This window comes from Haliotis asinina, chromosome 10 (assembly GCF_037392515.1).
Source record: "Haliotis asinina isolate JCU_RB_2024 chromosome 10, JCU_Hal_asi_v2, whole genome shotgun sequence".
Lineage (NCBI taxonomy): Eukaryota > Metazoa > Mollusca > Gastropoda > Lepetellida > Haliotidae > Haliotis > Haliotis asinina.
Genome location: NC_090289.1, coordinates 55,810,906 through 55,833,772, shown reverse-complemented (window position 1 = coordinate 55,833,772; position 22,867 = coordinate 55,810,906). Strand labels below are relative to the sequence as shown.

At 42.7% G+C, this 22,867-nt stretch overlaps 1 protein-coding gene across 2 annotated transcripts; it reads left to right on the top strand.

Moving 5' to 3' along the window:
• The first annotated feature begins 586 nt into the window (after positions 1 to 586).
• On the top strand, positions 587 to 22,347 carry LOC137299141 (angiotensin-converting enzyme-like). 2 transcript variants are annotated; one of them, XM_067831686.1, is made up of 12 exons: positions 587 to 1,038; positions 6,840 to 6,977; positions 7,911 to 8,098; positions 8,492 to 8,646; positions 8,758 to 8,993; positions 10,179 to 10,376; positions 11,150 to 11,426; positions 12,076 to 12,302; positions 20,100 to 20,241; positions 20,619 to 20,717; positions 21,177 to 21,299; positions 22,141 to 22,347. In XM_067831686.1, the coding sequence occupies exons 2-12, from the start codon at positions 6,857 to 6,859 to the stop codon at positions 22,322 to 22,324; spliced, it is 1,950 nt and encodes a 649-aa protein (XP_067687787.1). In that variant the 5' UTR covers positions 587 to 1,038; positions 6,840 to 6,856; the 3' UTR covers positions 22,325 to 22,347. The 2 variants fall into 2 exon arrangements, with proteins under 2 accessions (XP_067687787.1, XP_067687786.1); XM_067831685.1 differs by having other exon boundaries at positions 659 to 850.
• The last annotated feature ends 520 nt before the right edge of the window (positions 22,348 to 22,867 follow it).

Below are 22,867 nucleotides of genomic sequence, written 5' to 3'. Positions count from 1 at the left end.
AGAAACCTAACAGTGAAGTATATAATGTTAAAATGTGCTAAACAGAAAATTTAGTTCAGTTATAACTAAAGCATAAAAACACTGAATGTATACAAATGTTTCATCCTGTCACATTTAGAACGTAGATGTTAACATTACGTTATAAGATAACGATAATACATTGAGATAGTTCTAAACTGTTTCAAGGCACGGCCAAGCCATTTAGTTTGGTACTGTATTCGCTCATGTTCGCCCCATATAGATGGACTATTGCTGAGTGCGGCGTAAAACTAAACTCACACACTAGTTCAGTGTAAACACTAGCTCTGTAATCCACTCGCTTAAGAGCTCAACAATGTATTCAAGAACGCCTCCAATACGTCACTCACTCAAACGCCCATCATTTACTCACTCAATGACTCACTCACTTAATGGTCTTCTCTCTTATGTTCAGAGGTGAACATGAAAAAAACAGCCTGTTTGATAAACCCTGCTGAACACAACGCGTTTGAAGAACACAACAGTTCATTCACAATGTACTGAGTGAGTGCCTTCAGTTTTACTCCGGTTTTCGCAATACTGGAGCAATGTCACAGCTTGCTTGCTTCCCTTACCTCCCATGTCCCTCTGTAGCAACCTCTCACCCGTGGCCAGCACCCTTTTACAGAACAAGGGAAGCAACTGCCGTTGGACAGAACCAGATTTTAACAATTACTGAGCAATGCTGTAACTGGCCCAGTCCACGCTCGATTGGTTACCAGTCGCCAGTAACAGGTTGCGCGAGGAGGGACGAAACTTGGAAACTTAAACAACAACATTCCCCGGGGATATGACTTGACGGACACAACTGACCACAGTGTATGCCGGGTAGGTAAGTAGACTACTGGACTCTATGTGATAAAGGCAGTGTTGACCTGAGCCTGTACACCAAACAGCCAGCACTGACTAACAGTATCACCTCCGAGTGTGACGCGCAGCTGTCACTGTGCACACGGCGTCGACAGAGAGGACATGTACATTGTATGGATTTCTAAAAAGCACAGTTTACGTCGACGCACAGTGAGTATTTTTCCTATGTTAACCGACATGTACTTTACCACAAACAGCACCCACGCCACCGTGCCACGGCCCTCATTCACCGTCTACCCCCACAAGTACTCTACAATACAAGTGATGTACCGTTACTATATGGTAAATATGTCAAAGCATTTAAGTTCATATCTGTTGTTCAACCCAAATCCGAGGATTTTTGACATCCTATGGTTGAATTATTACTGAGGTAAGGTCATAGTTCACCGTACATACTCAACCCACTGCGAAGGAAATGAGTGCATCACACAAACTAGTGACTGATAATGTGAACATCGATCCTAGGTTCGACAATTTAGTGGCTGATAGTGGGAACATCGGTCCAAGGTTTGATTTTTTAGTGGCAAACTGACCAACTCCCTGTGACGGCTGAGGTATATGTTTAATGGTTAATGTTAGAGTGTCTAAATCGTTCAATGAAAGCTGAACCAGCCATCCTTTTACCAAAACGGGAGATCGAGTTACCTCTCAGATACTAATATGTAAATGTTCTAACTTTTTGGAAATCACGAATTTTCCGGGTGTGTGTTTGGTTAGTACAAGGCAGTGACAGCCATGGTCAACAGGTCAGTCATTGCCAACACAGGCACAGCTGGTTCTAACATATGCGTCATTTGTAACGAGAGATCATGAGTGTATATCATTATACCATTTTTCTTTCAAAGTCAGTTACTCTCCAGATACTGCCTTCTGTTCCAGTATATCACCGTGAAGGACATTTCATATTGACTTTAAACGATCAGGGGTATTTAGATCTGTTCACCAATCACAGGTGGCTATGGCGACAAGCTAGCGTCATGAATGTTGTTGGTCCAGCTGTTGTTTAAAACCCATTATATCCTGCATCACCAACAGTCGGCACAATGATGCTGAGGTGTAATACCGATTAAATGTAGATCACGACAAGAGCCCGTAGTTAGACTTGATTGTTTATACCACCATGGGGTTGTTTATAACATGGGTACCGGCTAGTAATTAGCCCGTCCTTGTTTGACTTTGGTTTATCGGCAGGGGTCAACTAAATACATTCATTCTCAAACCATCCATCAGACATATAAAGTGGTCGACTAGAGCCATCGTGAGATACATGCATGCAATATTAACATTTTCAAGATCGAATTAGTTGTCAGCAGCAGGTAAATAATTTGATGTACGAGACAGCGAGTCCGAGTAATAGTACAGCAAGTATCTATGCTTCGTGATGAGTGAGTGAGGCAATATTATTTTAGCCGCACCAACAATCATGTTTCAGTTCACTGGTTTTATATTTGATAAGACGTCTTTCAGGTCAGATATGAATGGCCAAGTAAGAATAATCAGGGAACTTCCACATCGACAGACACAAACATGTGGGCACTATCAGTGTGTTATGCCATCCTCTAGTCATGGTTTTGTGAACCTAAAATATATCGTGTGATCACTCGATCTGGGTGTAGGGGTATGGGTGGGGTAGGCGTCGTGTACTTTTATGTATGTTACAACTGCGACTGTTGATCCCAAGATATCTTGGTCTAGTGCAGTGACGTGGACTAGCTGGAGCCCCTCACATCTACAGTGGTGGTGAAAGGGTGTTGTCAGGCTGAACGTCAATAACCTGTGGTGACTGTCCTTCAGTCGTGCATGTCGGGGCTCGGTCTCTGCTTAAACAGGCATTTACTTGGGGATTAGGCCATGGTTAACAGTCCCATATATACCACTCAAAGTTAATCAAAGAACATACGTTGTTCCACTCTTCTACACAACGATGTATTCGGTTCTTCGCTTACTGGGGTGGTGTGGTAGCCCAGTGATTAAAGCGTTCGCGCGTCATGTGGGAAACCTGGGTTCGATACCCTACATGGGTACATTGTCTGAAGCCCATCTCTTGTGTTCACCTCCATGATATTGCTGAGTTATTTGCTAGACATGGCGTAAAACTAAACTCACTCACTCTGCTTTGACTTCATTGAGTAGTATAACAGTCCGCATGTTCCTCTAGCTGTCTCAGTAAGCCCGGCGATCGCACTTTTCCAGAAGATAGTAATGGCAGATGACGGCAGTCGTTGTCGACTTCAGTAACTGAGTACATGTTGTTTAACGTCTTGGTCAATTGCGAGAAAGCCTTGTAATATGTGGTCTGTGTGCCTAGAGTCTTGAACAGAATTGCTTTTTTGACTAATGACCGTACGCTGTCAAAGAACCTGGACACTCGCCTCCATATTGTGGAACCTAGTTTGCGGTGCTGACTGTCATGATATTGTCGAAATGTGCTAACAGCGAGAAGGACCATATTCGCCCACTCACCACATTCTGCCCTTCCACATTATGTTGAGACGCTAAAGATGGGAAAGGCCGCTGAATGCTGGGATGAACACACTGGGTCCGACACACAACGTGTTACTGAACCGAGATCACTGAACCCTTGCGTCTTTACCTTGTCCTGACGCCATGGTAATTTCCTTGCACTACCTCAATGTCTCTTCAGTTCCCTACCCCTACCCTCATTTTCCTGCACGACCCCTACCCTTCTTTCCCTGGCCCACCCGTCGTATTTTGATCGAGTTTGAAAACAATCATAGACAATTACTATTTTGATTGATTGCCATATTTTCAGCTTGATTGTATCAAGTGTAATAATTTGGAAGTACATTGAAGTACATGTGTATGGTCTATTTCCTACGTAGCGACACGTCTGAGGTACAGACAGACCACAGATCAGAGTGAGTGGGAACTGATTCGGGATTCGAACGTGCGGTCCACGGATCTCTGCATGTATCTGCAGACTTGGGCCAGTTATATTCGGACCATTAACGTAGTTTCCACGGGCGTACATGTTATTCCAGTGTAGCATAAATAATTTTCATGTAGTGATTTCAGGTTGGATCTTTGTAAAATTAGACAGGCAAATGTGAAATTATCTCTACTTTGTGTACATTATTTCAGTTCAATTTTCCGACCATTGTTTAACTAACGACATCATGACATTTATCAACTTAAGTAAGGTTCCTCAATCCACGATCCAATAGGGTCGAGAAGATAAAGGATTTCACGGCAAAGTACATAAGTTGATTCAATTGTTGCCAGTCGATCAATGAGCAACGGAAAATTAAACAGAAGTTGTGTGATCGTAGGTAAGATGATTCCTCACAAATGTGCAAATTTTCAATTGGATCTAAATGCCTTTGAAACAACTTGAAACAACTTGAATTGGATCTTGCCAAAATATAATCAATGAAATTTATTTATGCTACACTGAACTAACGTCTATGGAAATTACGTCCAGTGTCAGAACACGGGTCTGTAGAAAGGATCCTGTTATTATCAGGGTTGTGTTAGCGATGAAACGTCAGTTGTGATTGGCCTTACAATTAACAAAATTTTGAACTTTGTAAATAATGGAAAAGTCGATTTAATCTATATCTTCTCAAAATTTGTAATCGTTTTAAGCCTTAAAATACGTGCTGTATTGATTGAAATCTGTAGTTGTGAGGATTTGCCGGGGTTTAATTTGTGGAAGAAAGATGATTGGCAAAACAGTCCTCAGTGCTGTAGTACGATCTATATATGATCCGGGCGACCCGGATTTCTTATTTGTGTTCACAAATTATGCATCGCATGAGAATACATTTACCTGTGTACTCAATAACAAAACAACCGCGATAATATTCGTGTTGGTTATTACAGGTTTTAGAAGAAAATAACTCAATATTGCTTTTAAAAGTGACAGTGAACCAGTTTTGGTAGGATTCTAGATGGAATTCATAGGAATGTTATGGGGTTCTTTTTCTGGGTTTTTTTGTTGTTGTTGTTGTTGTTTTGGGGGTTTTTTGGGCTATATTTTTAAACTGCAAACCCAAATGCTCTTTACACGTGATTTCACAAAAGATCTGGTAAGGTTCCACCTGGGGATTTAATGTTCCACAGATTGAGAGGAAGCTTTAACGTCTGACTTTTAACTAAATCTACATTCATACTGGCATGAAACAGGTCTTGAGACAGAATGTTTAGAACACAGACACATGGTCGGCTGAGAATCTGTCGTTATTAGACTTCCACTTTAAAGGCATCAAATTTATTTGTGAGCATTTGGGGAAAGATTTTCACCTACAACAGTTCTTCAATTGTTTAGTAGCGAGTAACTCAACAGTATATTCAAATATTAAAAAAAATCGTTTCCTGAAGATCTCTGACATTTCCTTTTTATCATATTTCATCTTTTGGCTTTATTATTCAGTCTGTATTCTCAAACGTGTAGACATTCAAAGTAACTAAATCTTCTTCTCATTCAAATGAACGCATCTGTTCACTTCCTTAATAAATTTTAATGTTTTTATGCTTCTGCGATAACAGACCTCACCCTGCTTCTCCTTTACACAAATCTTTTTCGTTGACGTTTTGATCGACAAATGCACCATATCATAGAGCTTTATTCAGTCCGTATTTCTACGAGGCTCTATGCGTCACGATTTGTTTGGCTGTTTGGTTGGTTTGTTGTTTAACCTCACACCAAGCAATGTTCCAGCTATATTGGGGAGGTCGAGCATGGAGTATACTCTATCTCTCGATTTTTGCTCTGTGTGTTACGAATAAAGTAAGTGTGCAAACACCTTCAGTTATTTTCAGACACAGTCACTGGACATCTCTCCATGTTTTCGTAAATATTTCATCAATCTTTGTGATTTGAAATTTTTTCGAAGTTTTATTGCAACTAAATTAAGTTTTCCCTATAAATGCTTGTTTGAAGTAAGTGCAAAATATAATAGTTTTAAGTTTTAAGGGAGTTTTGATAGGACGACAGTAGACAAAGTACATAGAGTACACTCGTTTAGGACTGACCAGACATAACAGTTCTTTATCATCTATGTGATGTCGGGGTATTTTGAAGAGAGTAACAATCCACTGCACCATTGGCGATAGGTTATAGATTATTCGTGCATCTTTCCATGCTAAATGGCATGTGAGCGACAATATGCGCATGTCCTTATGCACAGATCATCCGGGACGGTGGAGTAGTGTACAGGTCACTGTCACAGATTATCAACGGCACAAAATGTCTCCAGTTAGTTTTGAGAATGCGCGACAACACCCGTGGCTTTCACCGTAGCAGCCGATTAGTCACTAGCTGCATGGACAAAACTGTAGTTCATCTTCGTCACGTTAATCTTCTTTCTGAGCACCGGGAAATAGATGGCGTCTTGTCGACTGTCGGGGTTACTTAAATATCAAATACTAATTACTCGTCATCGGACTCAAACATCAAATACGACCTGATTAGATTCCACTTTCTCTATAGAAATGTTGTTCTATAGGAAATGAGAAATATGGCGACTAGAATACCTGAATAATTCCTAATTGGAAAACCCTGAATAACGGATACAACAGAACAAACATTGGATAATTACAGACTGGAACTGACGACCTCCCTCTTGTAAACACAGAACACATGGTATGGACATATTTGAAATCAAGGTGTCATATTCTGATCCTTCTAATAAATTTTAAAATAATATCTCTCGATTTTTGCTGTGTGTATTTGCATGTGAGCTGATTGAAATATAAGGACATATATGTACGGCATGTGGTTTTGTGTACTCTCCGACTGCACTTCTAGCAGGTCTTCACTGATCGTCACAAAATGTGATCACTGCCATATTGTTCCTGACTCTCGTCAACATATTTCCTGAACTATTGTTCAGCTACCAGTGGACGGAACTATCACTGAGTTGTCTGCCCGCCTCATCGCCACCCAAAGCAGTTCAAATGACTTTCAGATTCACATTGTTCCTCTTCAGGTCGGCAGATTAACATCATGGGTCGTATGACGAACTTGACCCTCCTACTGATCCTGCTAGTGACGCCAAAGGCATTACCCCAGCGCCTCACACGCAGCATGGACTCAGACCTACGTGAAGTCCTACTTGAGTTGATGGGTAAGTAGCACTGGATTGTCTGGTCTAGTTTCATACCGCCGTTACATGGCAGGAGTAGCGTTGTGCGGTGTCAGGCACAACTTTATATTTCGGCAGATCGTATGGATGAGGACGGGCAAGACGTGTTTACCTTTTCCACGTACATCACAATTTTCAGCGATACATTCATAGCTTTGTTCATCGTTGTTTAACCCTTAAAGCCCAATGGAATCCATAATCGGGCCTGGTCGGTCTCTGGCGTTGATGTTTTAGATTTACGATCAAGGTCCCAGGTCTGGCGAAGGTTCCTCTTGTTTTGAATGCCGAGCCTCAGTGTTAAATCAGCTCATCCTTTGAATTGAATGCCGAACCTCAGTGTTAAATCAGCTCATCCTTTGAATTGAATGCCGAGCCCCAGTGTTAAATCAGTTCATCCTTTGAATTGAATGCCGAGCCTCAGTGTAAATCAGTTCATCCTTTGTGCCAAATGACTGTTATCAGCGTTAAATCTGTTCATCCTTTATACTGAATGCCTGACTCCAGAGATGAATGTGTTCACCTTCTACAGTGGCATTTTAGAAGTTGAGAAGTACAACAATTTCTGATAGACGGCAACTTCGCTTATTTCGTGTCATGTACTGTTGTAAAGCAGGGCACAACAATCTGTGTGGAAACGTAACACTCACGAAAAACGCGAACTTGTTATCCGCACTAAAACATCATTATTGTAATCAATACGTTCACCTTTTGCGTTGAATCCGTTTCTCTATTCCTTGTTTCTCGTAACAAGTTATTTACCCTCTATCTCGACTGCTGTCAAGATCCAACGAGGGTCGAACTATTCGGACTGTTCTACCGCACACGTGTCTAGTCTGCTTACACCGACAGTGTAGCATATCCTAAACCTTGACAACGCGATATTACACAACCAGCTTTCACTCCCTTGTCTTGTAGAGCTGGAAGAAGACTCCTATACAGCTAACAGTGAGAAGCGGCAGGAGGAGGACCAGCCCCGGGAAGACGAGTACTCTGCTGAGCTATGGCTTGAAGATGTCAACGGGAAGCTGAGAAAGTGGAACAACAGGATGTCCTTAGCAGAGTGGGTGTTCAGCACCAACATCACCGACCACAACCGAGAACAGGTAACTGACCATCTGAACATACGGGAGGAAAAACGAGCATAACATGACCTAGCGCCTATATCATTCCCGTGGCGGCGTGGTGCTCCTGGGTTCACATTATTCTTACGTTAACCTATTTAGTAGTGGATTCTAACGGAAGCGATTTTATTCGTTCTCATAATGAACAAACTCTCTCAGGTGACGGGAGTAACCCACACAAGTGTTCACTCATCGCGGCTACTGCCAGATTCGATTCCAGTCATGGAAGCACTCGAAATACATGATGTGCCATTGAGCCATTGAGCTATAATTTAAAGTAATCCTTTAAATTCCCGTGGGTAGTCACAATAGACAATTCCGTTGTCACCCATTACGATCTATTTTCATGTGAAACTTCCTTACGTGTTCATACAGTTTGCGGACAGCGAGACGAAGTATTCGGAATGGTTTCCTTCCATCCTCGAGCAAGCACGAGAGTGGAAGAAAAGCGAGGACCTTGACCCCGACACAAAGAGACAACTTAGGCTGCTCACGAAGTACGCGGAGCCGAAACATCCCGAGGACGTCAGGTACGTGTTTAACAGTAGCTGACAGTAAGATGTTTTAACATAAAATAATTGTACTTGTAACTATTTATTTACTTTAACGTTGTGTTCTAAAGAATTGTGGTGTCCTGTTAGGAAACAGAAGGATCTTGAGGGCCGCATGTCGGAGATCTACAGCACCGCCCGGGTGTGTCGCAGTAGGGAAGACTGTCTACAGATAGAACCGGGACTCATTCAAGTAATGGCAAACAGTACTGACCCGTCGGAACTGCTGTGGGCGTGGGATGGGTGGAGGGACGCAACCGGCCCGACACTCAAACCCCTGTATCTGCAATACATAAAACTACTGAACCAGGGAGCTGTGGAGAATGGTAGGCTGTCATATTGTGAGATGTGTGCTTTAAATAAGCTTCCGAACAAAGTTGCCTTTTGTGTGTGTCCTCTTGTGAGTGGATGTTTTGTTTGTGTGTGCGTGCGTGCCTGCGAGGGTGCGTGCCTGCGAGCTTGCATGCGTGTGGCTGCTGGCTTTTCTTAGTATTGGCTACTGCTGGTTTTGTGGTGCATTACGGCAACATACGTTGGCGTAGGTAATTATGGACACCCAGAGGTTACTGCACTCGAGCTTATACATCCTTGTTGTATTCCTTTGACGGTATCGGGATAGCTAGTACTGTTTCTGGATGTCTTTGTCCACGCTCGGGTCCTAACGCCGACCTTCCTTTCTCTGGACAGCCACAGTACACTACTGAAAACACATCTTCATATTCACATCTTCAGTCCTGCAGGCGTACACTCAGAGCCGTTTGTTCTGCAACCTGCATCATTATTCGACACAAGCGGTATCGCCACAGTGAAACTGCAATACAATGCTTTGCAGTGAGATTTTCCATGTAGATTTATAAACTCCATCTTGTTTGGAGACTTGAATGCATCCAGAGATAAATAGTGACGTCTAAATGTCAAAACCTTAGGACAAATGTGAATGAAAAGATAATCGCAGGCGACAGGGCTACCCTATAGTTTATATTTTCAATTCCAGATATAATTCTAGTTCTCCATGGTAACTGATGATATTTGATAAGCAGTTATATTCTTTTTGTAACAAAGTGGGAAGATGGGGACAAAACTGGGACCTTGCTCATGTAGTCTAATCCGATACAAGCTGCCCCGCTAATTAATGAACTTACACTCTCCCAGTGTGTTAACACGGTCTGAAATTCAACTGATTAGCGCAGAACCACTCAAGTATGAATCGACGGATCGGCAATGTTAACTGTTCAAAATTCGACGGATTAGGCCGTAATCTTATGAACTGATATACTGCGTCCAGCGACTCCAGATGACGCTGATAGCAATCAACGAGCGTCACTGCTGTTATGTGGCAGAAGCGACATCTGCAACATGCTAACATACTGACAGATGCTGATGGACACTGATGTAGGAAAATGATTGGAAGACTTCTTGTAGGAAAACACCAGATTGTTTAGCTCAGTGAATAAGCGCTTAAACCCAGTCAAGAGATATGTAAATATGTCTGTGTCATCGATCTGTTCCAGATTACAAGGATTATGGTGATTACTGGCGAGATGCACAGTTTGACGAGACACCTGACCTAGAACAACTCTGTGATAGGCTGTGGTCAGACGTCAAGCCATTGTACGTCCAGCTGCAGGCGTACGTTCGCCGGAGACTAACGGACTTCTACGGAGAAGACATCGTTGGAACGAATGGAGCAATACCTGCTCATTTGCTTGGTAACACGTGATCTACATGTAGAATAATATTCTGTATTGTAACTAAACTTTGTTTGAAATATTTTAGTAGGGCACAGTACTGCCTTGAGTGTATCAGGACTAGAAATAAGAATGTGTTCATCCTTCGCCATAAATATTTGTCAAGGCGTCACAACGGCATAAAACTATACTAACACTTTCACTACTCTTATATTATGTGTGCTGCCGAGTGTTGGCTCCAGTTCTGCATTGATCTCTACCCGAAGAAGCCTCAAGATATTTGGTGCTCGCTCTTTTGCTTCAGCTGCACTACACTATGAAACTGACTTCCACTTAACCTACGTGCAGCTCCATCTCATCCACGTTTCAACTGTACCCTCAAAACACACCTTTTCAGCCGATACAAACAGTAACTTTCTCCAAATTCATATTTCCGACCATCTTCTAACAGCCATTCATGTGACGTTTGATGTGGTTGGGGTTTTTTAATGTTTGTGCGCGCTTTGAGAATGCCCCTTAGTGGCATGGAGTGTTGTGCAGTATAAGTACCCTCATTCTTAGTTTTATTATTAAGAATTCGAACAGTAACTAAATTTGTACCAACTGAGAAAGTGTTATCCTATATAATAACTGATTCATTTTGCCACCTTTTTATGAACACCGTGTTTTCAAATGTATCAAAGGTGAACTCTATCCAGCAGACAGTAAGTGCCCGTAGTCGTTTACCATCCCATCCACCCCACAGTCACCCCCTTTCCGCCCCGCGTCTGTAATCCCTCGTCATCCTTCTCCAGGCAATATGTGGGCCCAGAACTGGCAGATGATATCGGACATCGTCCTGCCGACGTCCACAGAGCCCATCAATGATGTAGTCATGTCGGCAGAGGTCAAGCTGAAAGAACGGTACAATGTAACAGGACTATTTCAACTCTCGGAGAACTTTTATGAATCCACTGGACTCTTCCCAATGACTGATATATTCTGGGAGAAATCCATGATTGTCAAACCGAAAGACAGACAAGTCACGTGTCATGCGTCAGCCTCGGATCTGTTTGCAAAGGATGACTTTCGGTATGTGTATTCATAGTGAATATAGATAATAACCAAATATAATATTTTTTAGACATTATTGATAAGTGACAGTCAGGTCATTCGACAATGATATACACTGCTGCCCACTGGCTCCATTCCACCAGGGACATAATCTGGTCGAGTTGGAAGAAAAGTCTTGAATGGAATTTATAGAGTCATGAACACGTGATAATTCGAGTTTTAACTGAAATTCAGAAACCAAAGGATAAAGGATGCTAAAGTGATCGGTTCATCAAACAGCTGTCATAGTTCGATGCACGTCATGTCAATCACTGAATGGTCTGGTCTAGAATCCTGTTTTATCTGTTGCTTATATACATTGGAAAAAGCGACAAACAACCAGGCTTCAAATATGGACACATCTGGATGCTCATAGTGTCAGTCACTGAATTGTCTGGTCAACACGCGATATTTCCCAGTCAGACGTTATTTGGACTGAAGATTTAGAGGGACGAGTTAACAAGAACATGAAGAAACATCCAGCGTGACTTGAAACATAGGCCTTTAGTAGAGATTAAATGTGGCTATTCGAAAGACGGATCTGATTTTCACTGATGAGTTGTTAATTTGAAGACAACATTAGAACCTGAACCTGTTTCTTATGTCTTTTCTTCTCCTATTTTATCAGAATCAAGATGTGCAGCGAAGTGAACATGGACTACCTCTACACCATCCACCACGAGATGGGGCATATCGAGTATTTCATGGCCTACTCCAACAAGCCCACTGTCTACCGCACAGGCGCCAACTCCGCCTTCCACGAAGCCGTGGGCGACACGATGGCGCTGTCTGTGGGCACCCGCGAACACCTCCACTCCATTGGACTCATCGACACAGCGACAAGGACGAAAGAAGGTAGCGTAGACAATGGCCATAACTCGTACAAACAGGCCACAGTGGTACACCCCAATATCGTTCGAACTCTTTTTTTTCACCAGGGAAGGTGACAATTGAATGAACTAGCTTTGTGCTCTGTAACGCTTAAAATCAACTAAATAATAACAAATGCTGATTTGTAATGCTCCGTTCCCACGTACAAGGCACATGCAAGTGCTAACACACTATGTATCATACGCCGGATAACCCAAGTTGCCTGTGAGGCTCTAGCAGGTTAGTGGTCACATGACTGATACCATCGTGTACACATTTTTTGCTTCGTGATCAGAGGCTATCTTGAACAAATTCATTTGACCATAAGGTCAGATCACATGTGTCGTAGAATTGGGTCTCTTATTGTCAGAGACAGAATTAGGAGATGGGGTTGTTTTAAGAGCTGTTTATTTGTCTGCAGTTTGAAGCATCAACATGATGAAATATCGATATCTGTCTGTCGTCGTGATGACCAAATCTACTCAGTCCCTGTTCGGGCACCAAATTGGTTACTGCTCATTTACGGTTGAAAACGCCAGTTTATAATCAGGATAGTTTCTTTCACTTTTCTACAATCCTCGACTAGCAAAAGCAATGGCGATCATCCTGTCCTCTTGTTTCTGAACTTGGAAATGGATGTGAAAACTAATTTGGCCTTTTTCCCTTTCTTCTTTGACTGTCCATTACATAGATCATTTAAGGGTCGGGAATGCTGGCAAAGTTCTTAACAAAGCGACGATAATACATAGCGAATCCAAGGAATTTTCTGATATCATTGAGATCCTTTGGTATAGGTCCTTTCTTCAGCGCAGCAATGTTGTCGGGATCTGTTTAAATTCCATTAATACTACATGTCCTTGAAGAACTCACATTTGGAAGTTTTGTAGCTTCAACCCATTGTCTTTCAAAAGTTTAAATACAGCCTCCAGAGGCTGCAGATGTTCTTCAAACGTTGTGGAGAAGATACATGTAACAATATCATCCAACTATATCAGGCATTCCTTAAGGTCAATATCGCCCATACACTTTTCCATTAGACGTTGAAAGGTGGCTGGAGCATTTGTCAATCCAGAGGGCATCCGATTACATTCATAAAATCCAAGTGGGGATACGAATATTCAGATTATGAGTCTGACTTTAAGAACCATTATAATAATAGTTCACTTATAAAGTGCGCATGACTCCATGAATATTTCATGCTCTAAGTGCACAGTCCAAGGGTTCACTCACTTAACTCATCACAGAATGCCTGCTTATACAGATATGTTTTGAGTCTGGAGAGAAAGTGTCACAGTCTTTATTGTATTTTGGTAACTGATTCCACTCAGTCGCAACTGCAAATGAAAAGGATCTCTGTCCATAGGAAACTCTTTTGGTAACTGGGATAGTCAGCAAATTTTAGGACTCTGGTCTCAAAGATCGAGCCGGGATATATGGTACGATACAGGCACGGAGATACTCTGGGGCATCCCCCGACAGACACTGGTACAGGAAGCACATGGACTTATAGCTTATCCATTGTTGTACTGGAAGCCAGTGGAGGGTACGAAGGATTGTGGTTATGTGATCATACTTCCTCTAGCAAGATACGATCCTGGCAGCCGTATTTTGAATGCGTTGGAGTTTGTTTATGGCCGACTTTGGAGCGTTGGTGAGTCCATCGCAGTAATCAATTCTGGAGATCACAAGAGAAAGTGCCAGGGTAACCGCAGAAACTTGACTTAGGAATTTACGTATATTGTCAATGTTGCGAAGTTGATTTGAGCAGAGCAGAGCAATATACGTGACATGTTTGGACATCGATAGTTCACTATCCAAGATTACTCCCAAATCTTCCAAGACTTCTGTGGAGAGTGGTCCTAGTGTCCTAAGACCGATCCTTGTGGAACGCTACAAGTAAGATTAACTGAATTTGACAGCTGGCTCTCAATGAGAACAGACTGAGCCCTGTTCGAGAGATATGACTCAAACCACTTCAAACACGAACCTGCGATTCCAAAGTCAGTTTTTAGGCGGTGAAGTAATCTAGAATGGTGAACCGTATCAAAAGCCGCACTTAGATCGAGCAACACCAGCAATGCTGCATTTCCTGAGTCAGTACCAAGTCTCAATGAGTTCACCATGTGAAGAAGTGCAGAGTCTGTAGAGTGTCGTGGCGGATATGCAGGCTGGTATGGGTCGTACAGATGGTGTTCTTCAAGATGCTGAGCCAGACGATCTCGAACAGCCCGTTCTATAACCTTGGAAATGAATGGAAGATTTGAGACTGGCCTATAATGTGTCAAAACATCCACATCTAGTCCATGTTTTAAGCAATGGTTTTACCACTGCATGTCGATAGGAATCAGGCATGGATACACACATGAGACTACAATTCACAATACCTGTGTTGACAGAGAGAAGTATATCAATATTACTGATCACAACTTTAGTGTGAACTGGGTCTAAATGCATGATGTTGGTTTTGAAGCCTTAATAATCTTCAATACATCATCTGTTGAATGAGGACGTAAAGAATCGAGTTGATTAGAACAACTATGTCCATGTTCTAGCACCTCACCCATTATGTCAGATGCAGCCTGATCCAGAGTTATCTGAAGTTGAATGTCTTCAATCTTCTTCTGTGAGTAGGAAGAAACCTGTTCAGCAATCTAGGACGGAGACCCAGTGTCAGTGAGTGAGACATTACGCTGTTTACCCAACAGCTTGAACATAACTTCATACAGCGCTTTAGTGTCTGATTTACTCTCAGAATTTGTTTAGTTTATGAAGTCCTGTTTTGATAGGTTCAGTAAAAGCGTGACTGTATTCCGAGCGGCACAATGTATTTGACGATGTACCTCAAGATGTGATTTCTTCCATCGTCGTTCTGCACTCCTCCCCTCAGTCTTTGCTGTCTTTACATCTGAAGTGAGAAACCATCCTGCATCAGATCTCTAAGGCAAGGTTTTCACTTTCTCTGGAGCATGCTTATCCAACAGTTAAAGAAGCACAGAGTTGTACAGTTTGACACACTCCTCACAATCAGTCGGTGGATGTTTAAGAAGATCTGAGTTCAATATATCACAACGGAATGACGTCATATCCATCTTGCGAAAATTTCTACACCTGTGTATACAGGTGGCGGGGTTCGAGTCATGTTGAGATGCATTGTGATAAGGAAATGGTCTGATAGCTGGAGATCTGACACATGAACCTCTGTGATGAATTTGTCAGTTTCACGTCTAATTACCCAGTAAAGAATGTGACCATTTTTGTGTGTAGAATCATTTACAATTTAGCTTATTTTTTACTGTGTCACTATTCCGTTTCTCATCAAAATGGATGTTAAAGTCCCCTAGAATGAACAACCTGTTTGACTTGCAATTGACACACAACATATCCAGTAAATTAGAGAATCCTTCAAGAAACATTAAAAATGTTAATTTGTTCCCCCTGGAAGGTGGCGGTCGATACAAAGTCAAAATATTGGTAGCAGTTTTTCCATGATTAGTTTGGAAAAATATATATTCAAATGATGTTGCCTCAGAGTCAGCTTGCAGACATTTAATGTGAAAATTACTCCTAAAGAGTATGGCTACACCACCTCCACGAGAAATCCTAGGCTGATGTTTGGCCGTGTATTAAGGTGGAGTTAGTTGCACAGTCACTGATTCACCTCCCCGAGGTTTAAGCCACGTTTCAGTGAGTAATAGCATATCAATGTGGTGATCCCATACCAAGTCCACAATGTCGACACACTTGTTGCAAGCTTATTGAGCATTTAAAAGACACACATTAACAGTTGGAGAAAGTCTAGGGGGTTGAATATGTATAGGATTTGAGTAGTCGACTGGCTCTGTGTTGTGATTGGTTGAATCATATGCTGGTCTGTAGCCAGTGACAATACTTATCCGTTTGTGCTTTCGTCTCCCAGTCCTTGTCCCTCTCTTAAGCTTGTCTCTTTTCTTTCTCTTGCTTCGCTTCTGATGAGAGGCCTTGTTTATCAGTGACTGTAAACTGGTTAAGTCAGTATCCATGGCTGTTCGAAATAGTCCAGCTTGAGTGTATTGTTCACCGACCCCAAGAAGGTATTGTCTGGTATATTGGACGTTACAACACTTGGCTATACCTTGGTTTGTGTAGTTCACTCCAACACAATAGACAAGTGCAAAAAGTTCAGTGGTCTGGATAGAATATTGTAAAATGAAAATGGTCCACAAACACCAATTTTTCTGAGACAAAGATACCTTGAATTCCATATCTTTGGGTAACTAACTCTATTCTGCATGTCCTTGAAACTTTTAGAATGTCTATATGGTCTATATCCATATGAAAAACATTTGTTAGAGCCAAGTGAAAGCCCTGCCGCCTGACAGGCGCATAAGCTCGTCAGAACTAGACAGACTATCTAGGGTTTCCTCTATCCTTGGAATGGCGTAGGCATCTTTAATGGTCTGTTCATTCAAGCAGCGAAAATCTAAACAGGATCTCAGAGTCTTGTCTGTCTTGCGAACAAGAAGAAAATGGACAGTCACAGACAAACAGACAATCTAGTTTTTAAGTAAGTATCCAGATCATAATGCTCCGTGACAGCTGTGGGTCTCCCTGGAGCATGTCCGACCAATCAATGTATGGTCATCTCTTGGCTGGAATAGATGCGGATAGGAGCCGTGTACGTGGACTTCACCTGGCAGAATACAACACCTGTGTCTTGAGACCACAGTGCTGTTATCCATGGTGCTAGAATATCAGTGTCTACAGGCTTCGATTGTGACTCGACTAAATCAATGACGTTGGTTCCATGGACGTTTGGTACGTACTTGTTGAACTCCGTGGTATCTGTGGTGACAAGTATAGCTACCAGATACCCCTTATCCACAAAGGGGATGTAGATCCGAGCCTCGATGTATACTAAGTATGGGAGCACAAGATCACCTGCGAGTTTCACTTTGAAGTCGGTAAGGTCCTTCGGTTGAAGATGTCTGAGAGTGGATCGGTAGTATCCTTCAGCAGTGGTGGTAGTCATGGATCCGGCATCAAGAAGTGCTGGGTAGTCTGAACAATCAATGGTAATTGAGCCTATGTTTGCCTTTCCGAACATAATCTGATGTAAGTCCAGTGAAGGTCTAGTAATATCTCCAACCTCCGTTTGCCCGGCAGCAGTTAGCTGGTCTAGTTTAGCGACTGGCCATGAGTATTTCCTCTGTTTCTCGTCCTGGCGGGTCTCTGACGATAATCTTGAGGTGGGGTTTCCTTATTCAATTCAAACGCTGTTACCCTGTCCACGATCTGCTGAAGTATCTTGTGATTAGTTGTTGGTTTCCTCTGAGGTGACTCTATTTCCTCCAGTCTATTCATTACTTCCGATAGCTGTTCAAATATATTTGCCAGGAGAGGTGTCGAATGGATCATTGTTGTGCGGCTGGTGTTGTGTTCGAGTGATCTTTGGTTCAACTGAATGAGAAGTGGCAGTGAGCTCCTGCTCAATAATTCGAACAGATTTCATAAGTGTAGGGAAGTCCTTGTTGGAATAAAAAAAACATGTCTTGTAGCATCCTTCCTCAGTCCATAACAGGAGCGATTCCTTAACATGGCATTACTTCTTGATCTATCTGTGTAGGTTCCTATGTCCAGTGCTCGCTGGAGTACATCCTCAAGACAAATAGTCCAAGTGGCTACAGACTCCGTATCCCCTTGCACAGCCTGATGAAGTTGCCAGAGAAGGTCTTCAGTGGTGACAACCGTAAGGACCCTCCAGTCCATTTATTACATCAGCCACAGCAGCATCTTAACCCAAGGAAATAAGAATACGGGCTGCGTGTCCTCTTAGTGATTTCCCGACAGCTTCAGTCAAGGTGGCTGTAGGATATATGTCGGGTCTGATGAGACACCGGGTCTCAAACTTCCACATCTCAAATGTTACATCTCCTTTATTCACCATATCTTCACCAGAGAAGGTTTACCTCCTAAGTGGCTGTGGATATGCAAGCCAGGAGGATTCTGAATAAAAGCAAGCGTCTGCACTTACTGTTGTTCAAAGAGCTCAAGGGGGATAAACTGGTTTGCGTGGTATGAACATGTGTTTCCGCTGTGGTTGGGGTGTAGACTGTAGAATGTCGTACTTTCCAGTGATCTTCAAATAACCTAACATTTAGCTTCATCTTTGTTGTGACTCACGTGTCGATACTGCCACACTATCCTGAAGTCAGATTTTCCACAATCACGACTATGGTTCTGAGGTGTCCCGACCTTTCATGGTTGTTAGGTGACGGTACATTCTCTTCCCACAGAGGTTACTCCTACGTAGGAAGATAGGAGAGGAATATCCTACGTGGGAAGAGTGAGTGAGTGATGAGCATCGAGGGATCTGCGCAATTGGCAACCGATGACATGAGTGAACCAAGTCAGCGAGCCTGACCACCAGGTCCCGTTAGTCGCGTCTTGCGACAAGCAATGGTTACTGAGGATCAATTCTAACCCGGATGGTCACAGGTCACAGAATGCTAGCGGTAATGAGACTCAGTTTTAGCGACAGTTTTATACATACTGTTTTAGAGTGAGTGAGTGAGTTTAGTTTTACGCCGCACTCAGCAATATTACAGCTATATGGCGGCGGTCTGTAAATAATCGAGTCTGGACCAGACAATCCAGTGATCAACAACATGAGCATCGATCTGCGCAATTGGGAACCGATGACACGCGTCAACCAAGTCAGCGAGCCTGACCACCCGATCCCGTTAGTCGCCTCTTACGACAAGCTGAGTCGCCTTTTGTGGCAAGCATGGGTTGCTGAAGGCCTATTCTACCCCGGGACCTTCACGGGTCCTGTTTTAGAAGACGTGCAATTGCACATATTCAAACTAACACACAGGGGAATGTTGACACGACTAGACAGCTTTAAACGTTGTCTGGCGCAGCGTGTATATCTTATGTTGCTGTATTCCGAATTAGTACGGTAAAACACTCTGTACTAAGGGGCAAACGTGCTGGTTTGACTCGTGTACTCTAAGACTGTGTAACTTTACACTCTCAGAGTTTGTCGACAGCTGGTGCGGCAGTAACATCACTCTTATATTTTTGTAGAAATCAACACATATATACACATGCACAAAAGTTAAGCGCCACCCACTATTTTTGTGATCTGCTTCTTTGGATACTCAATGGTAACTATCATAACGAGAACTATGCCTGTCATTGACATTGGTTTGATTATGTTTGGCAACTAAACGGGTGATAACACTGTGATAACTACCCATTTGCCTTGCAATGGCCCTGCATGATATGCCATCATTTTACATGCCTATCACATGTCATCTCTCAGCGGTAGTTAACTTTCGCCTCACCATGACTGATTTTCTAACTCTAAAGTGAAAGGAGAATCTCACAACACACCGGTGACACCAAGTGTGTGAAACTTGATTTTCAAGATTCAGATGGTAGGGATATGGGGTTGCACGTGCAGAACGTTTTTCTTGTCATATCGTGACAAGGTTAGGTTCAAGAAGCTATGGAAGGTTAATTCAGTCATAAACATTTATAGTTTGTATTTCTGATATTCAGTGGTGAAATCAAAACGCTATGAAAATAGTGGCGCTTAACTTTTGTGCACCAAACCAGATATAAGCAGTCCCATTGTAAAACTTACCATTGACCACATAAATAGGTGCGATTCATCACCTGAAATAGAACAGCTTGAATGCAGATGAACACAGTGCTGAAACCACACTTAGTCGCTCACTCACTCGAATGGCTAGCGTGGTCAGTGTCCATGTTGAAGATAGTTGTTGTCTTACTTCCCAGGGGACATCGCCGACCTGCTGACCACTGCGCTGTTCAAGGTGGCGTTCCTGCCTTACGGCTATCTGATTGACAAGTGGCGATGGCGGGTGTTCAGTGGAGACATACCGGAAAAGCACATCAACAAGGAGTACTGGAAGCTCCGGTAAGACAGGACCCTGTCTTCTAGCACATGTAGTCCTCCGTCAAAACCTTCACATTCTGGAATCAAGTTATTTTGATCTTTGTAGACCCATAATAGGTCAAAAAGTTAAACGTCAGAACAGTGGTACGGATAGTTCCGCATTTACTTTATTCCAATAAAAAGATGAAGTTGGTGGTTCAGTAAGGTATGTCCCCAGCACTGTTAATTCTGGAATAATCCAACAGGGCCTCACTCACTCAATGTTTCAGAAATACGAGATGCAAATTCAACAACATTCATGATATTCTCACAAATTACAAGCAGATGTCACAACTGTTTATATCTGTACAGAAACTGTCAGACATTCACTAATATGATCACATTCCGCCATGTTCCAGACTGGAGTATCAGGGTATTGTGTCACCTACCCCGCGGTCGGAGAAAGACTTCGACCCTGCCGCCAAGTACCACGTGCCGTCCAACTCACCCTACATGTGGTAAGGGAACAGGGTTTTATATTGTGTTCGTGAATGTGCAAGTGCTTAGGCAGGAAAGGGGAGGACGGCCTCTCTTTTCTTAGAAAGATCAGCATTTTTTTATGTCGGATGAGGGCTATTTACATGGATATGCAACTTCTTTATTCTAGTATCGGCGACGTTTCGACATAGATGCCAATGTGATGATTAATTCTGGATAATATTTTACGTGAGATGTTTGGACAATAGGTGAGGGATGAGGTGAAAATGAGTTGTTCATGGAATAGAGGAGGTTGATAACACAGATAGTATACGCTCTCGAGATGCAGGCGTTACTCTCACCCACCCATATACATTTGATGACAAGATTTTGTGTGTACCCTCCCCTTATGATATGTAAGACGTGATAACGCACCCGGGTACAGGATGTAAAGTGTCCAATCACCACGTCGTCTCTCTCTCTCTCTCTCTCTCCCACAGCTACTTCATCAGCTTCATCGTCCAGTTCCAGTTCTATGAGGCCATGTGTAAAGCCAAGGGCCACGAGGGGCCGCTGCACACGTGTGATTTCTACAGATCAAAAGAAGCCGGGAAGAAGCTAAAGTGAGGGCATATGTCTATCATGCAGTACTGATCATTACACACTACCCCGCTACCATCATGTGAATTGGTTTTTCGTTATTTTTCCTGAACGACTGAAACAAATGAGCGTAAAGTTTCTTTGAACGTATGTATGGCCCACCACAATGCTCCTATCCAACATCTATATCGCCCACCCTACGTGCTCCACTCATACATCTATGTGTCCCACCTACATGCACATCCCCTACATCTGTATGGCCCACCTACATGCTCCATCCCCACATCTATTTGGCCCATCTACATGCTTAACCCCTACGTCAATATGCCACTCCCCCCTACACGCTCCACCATACATCAGTATGGCCCCCTCCTACATGCTCCACCCCTATATCAGTTTGGCCCATCTACATACACCACCCCTACGTCTATATGTCCCATCTACATGTTCCACCCCTACATCTAAATGGCCCACCTACATCTTCCACCCCTACATCTATATGACTCACCTACATGTTCCACCCTTACATCTATGTGTCCCACCTACATGCTCCATCCCTACATCTATATGGCCCACCTACATGCCCCATCCCTACATCTATATGGCCGACCTACATGTTCCACCCCTACATCTATATGGCCCACCTACATGTTCCATCCATAGATCTACATGGCCCACCTACATGTTCCACCACTACATCTATATGACCCACATACATACTCCACCCCTACATCTATATGGCCCACCTACATGTTCCACCCCTAGATTTATATGGCCGACCTACATGTTCCACCCCTACATCTATATGGCCCACCTAAACGTATCAGAGTAATTCCTAGAATTACTTAATCTTATCTCCCTCAGGGACATGCTGACTCTTGGTGCCAGTCAGCCTTGGCCAGATGCACTGCAGCAGTTGACGGGGTCACGTGACGTGTCGGCTGGGTCACTTTTGGAGTACTTTAGTCCCTTGATGGAATGGTTGACGAAGCAGAACCAGGGGGAGAACCTTGGCTGGGATGAAGCTCAAATCAACTGGGAGGAGTGAAATAAACATGTATTATTCTTCAATGTTGTTTGTATATTGTTTGACATATGTGACACGGTCGACACGCACAATGTCATTTTAAAAGTGATCAAATGTTACATACATTATTTGCTCTTCCAATAAATCTCAACATTCAATCTGGATAGGAAGTATAAACGTTACCAAACTCTTCAAAGACTGACACCTTATGAACACACCACCATTTCTCGTCACGAGAGACTGTCAAAACGTTGTGAGCTTCAACAGGACAATGATATAAATACAGCTGTTTGTGTGTTTTATGTTTCTACATAATATCTCGACCTGAAGCAATATGGTTTGCTATATTCCAGCCTCACGGTACTCATTTTGTTTGACTTAATATTTTGGTACCCCTCAAATGCAGAATCTGCAATAAATGCATCACAGACTTTAGGAAACAAAATATGCAAGAAACATTTTGTGTGTTTGAGATCTCCCCAGATGACGTACCATAAGGACATAACTGCTTCTAATGTTTCCACTATTTATACATGATGCCAAGGGTTCAAACTAAATACTGAA

Bases quoted from the DNA above. Each gene is read 5' to 3' on its own strand.
- LOC137299141 (XM_067831686.1), top strand. From the start codon at position 6,857: ATGGGTCGTATGACGAACTTGACCCTCCTACTGATCCTGCTAGTGACG. The intron at 20,242-20,618 runs GTAAGACAGGAC...GCCATGTTCCAG, and splicing joins AAGGAGTACTGGAAGCTCCG to ACTGGAGTATCAGGGTATTG. The intron at 20,718-21,176 runs GTAAGGGAACAG...TCTCTCCCACAG, and splicing joins TCCAACTCACCCTACATGTG to CTACTTCATCAGCTTCATCG.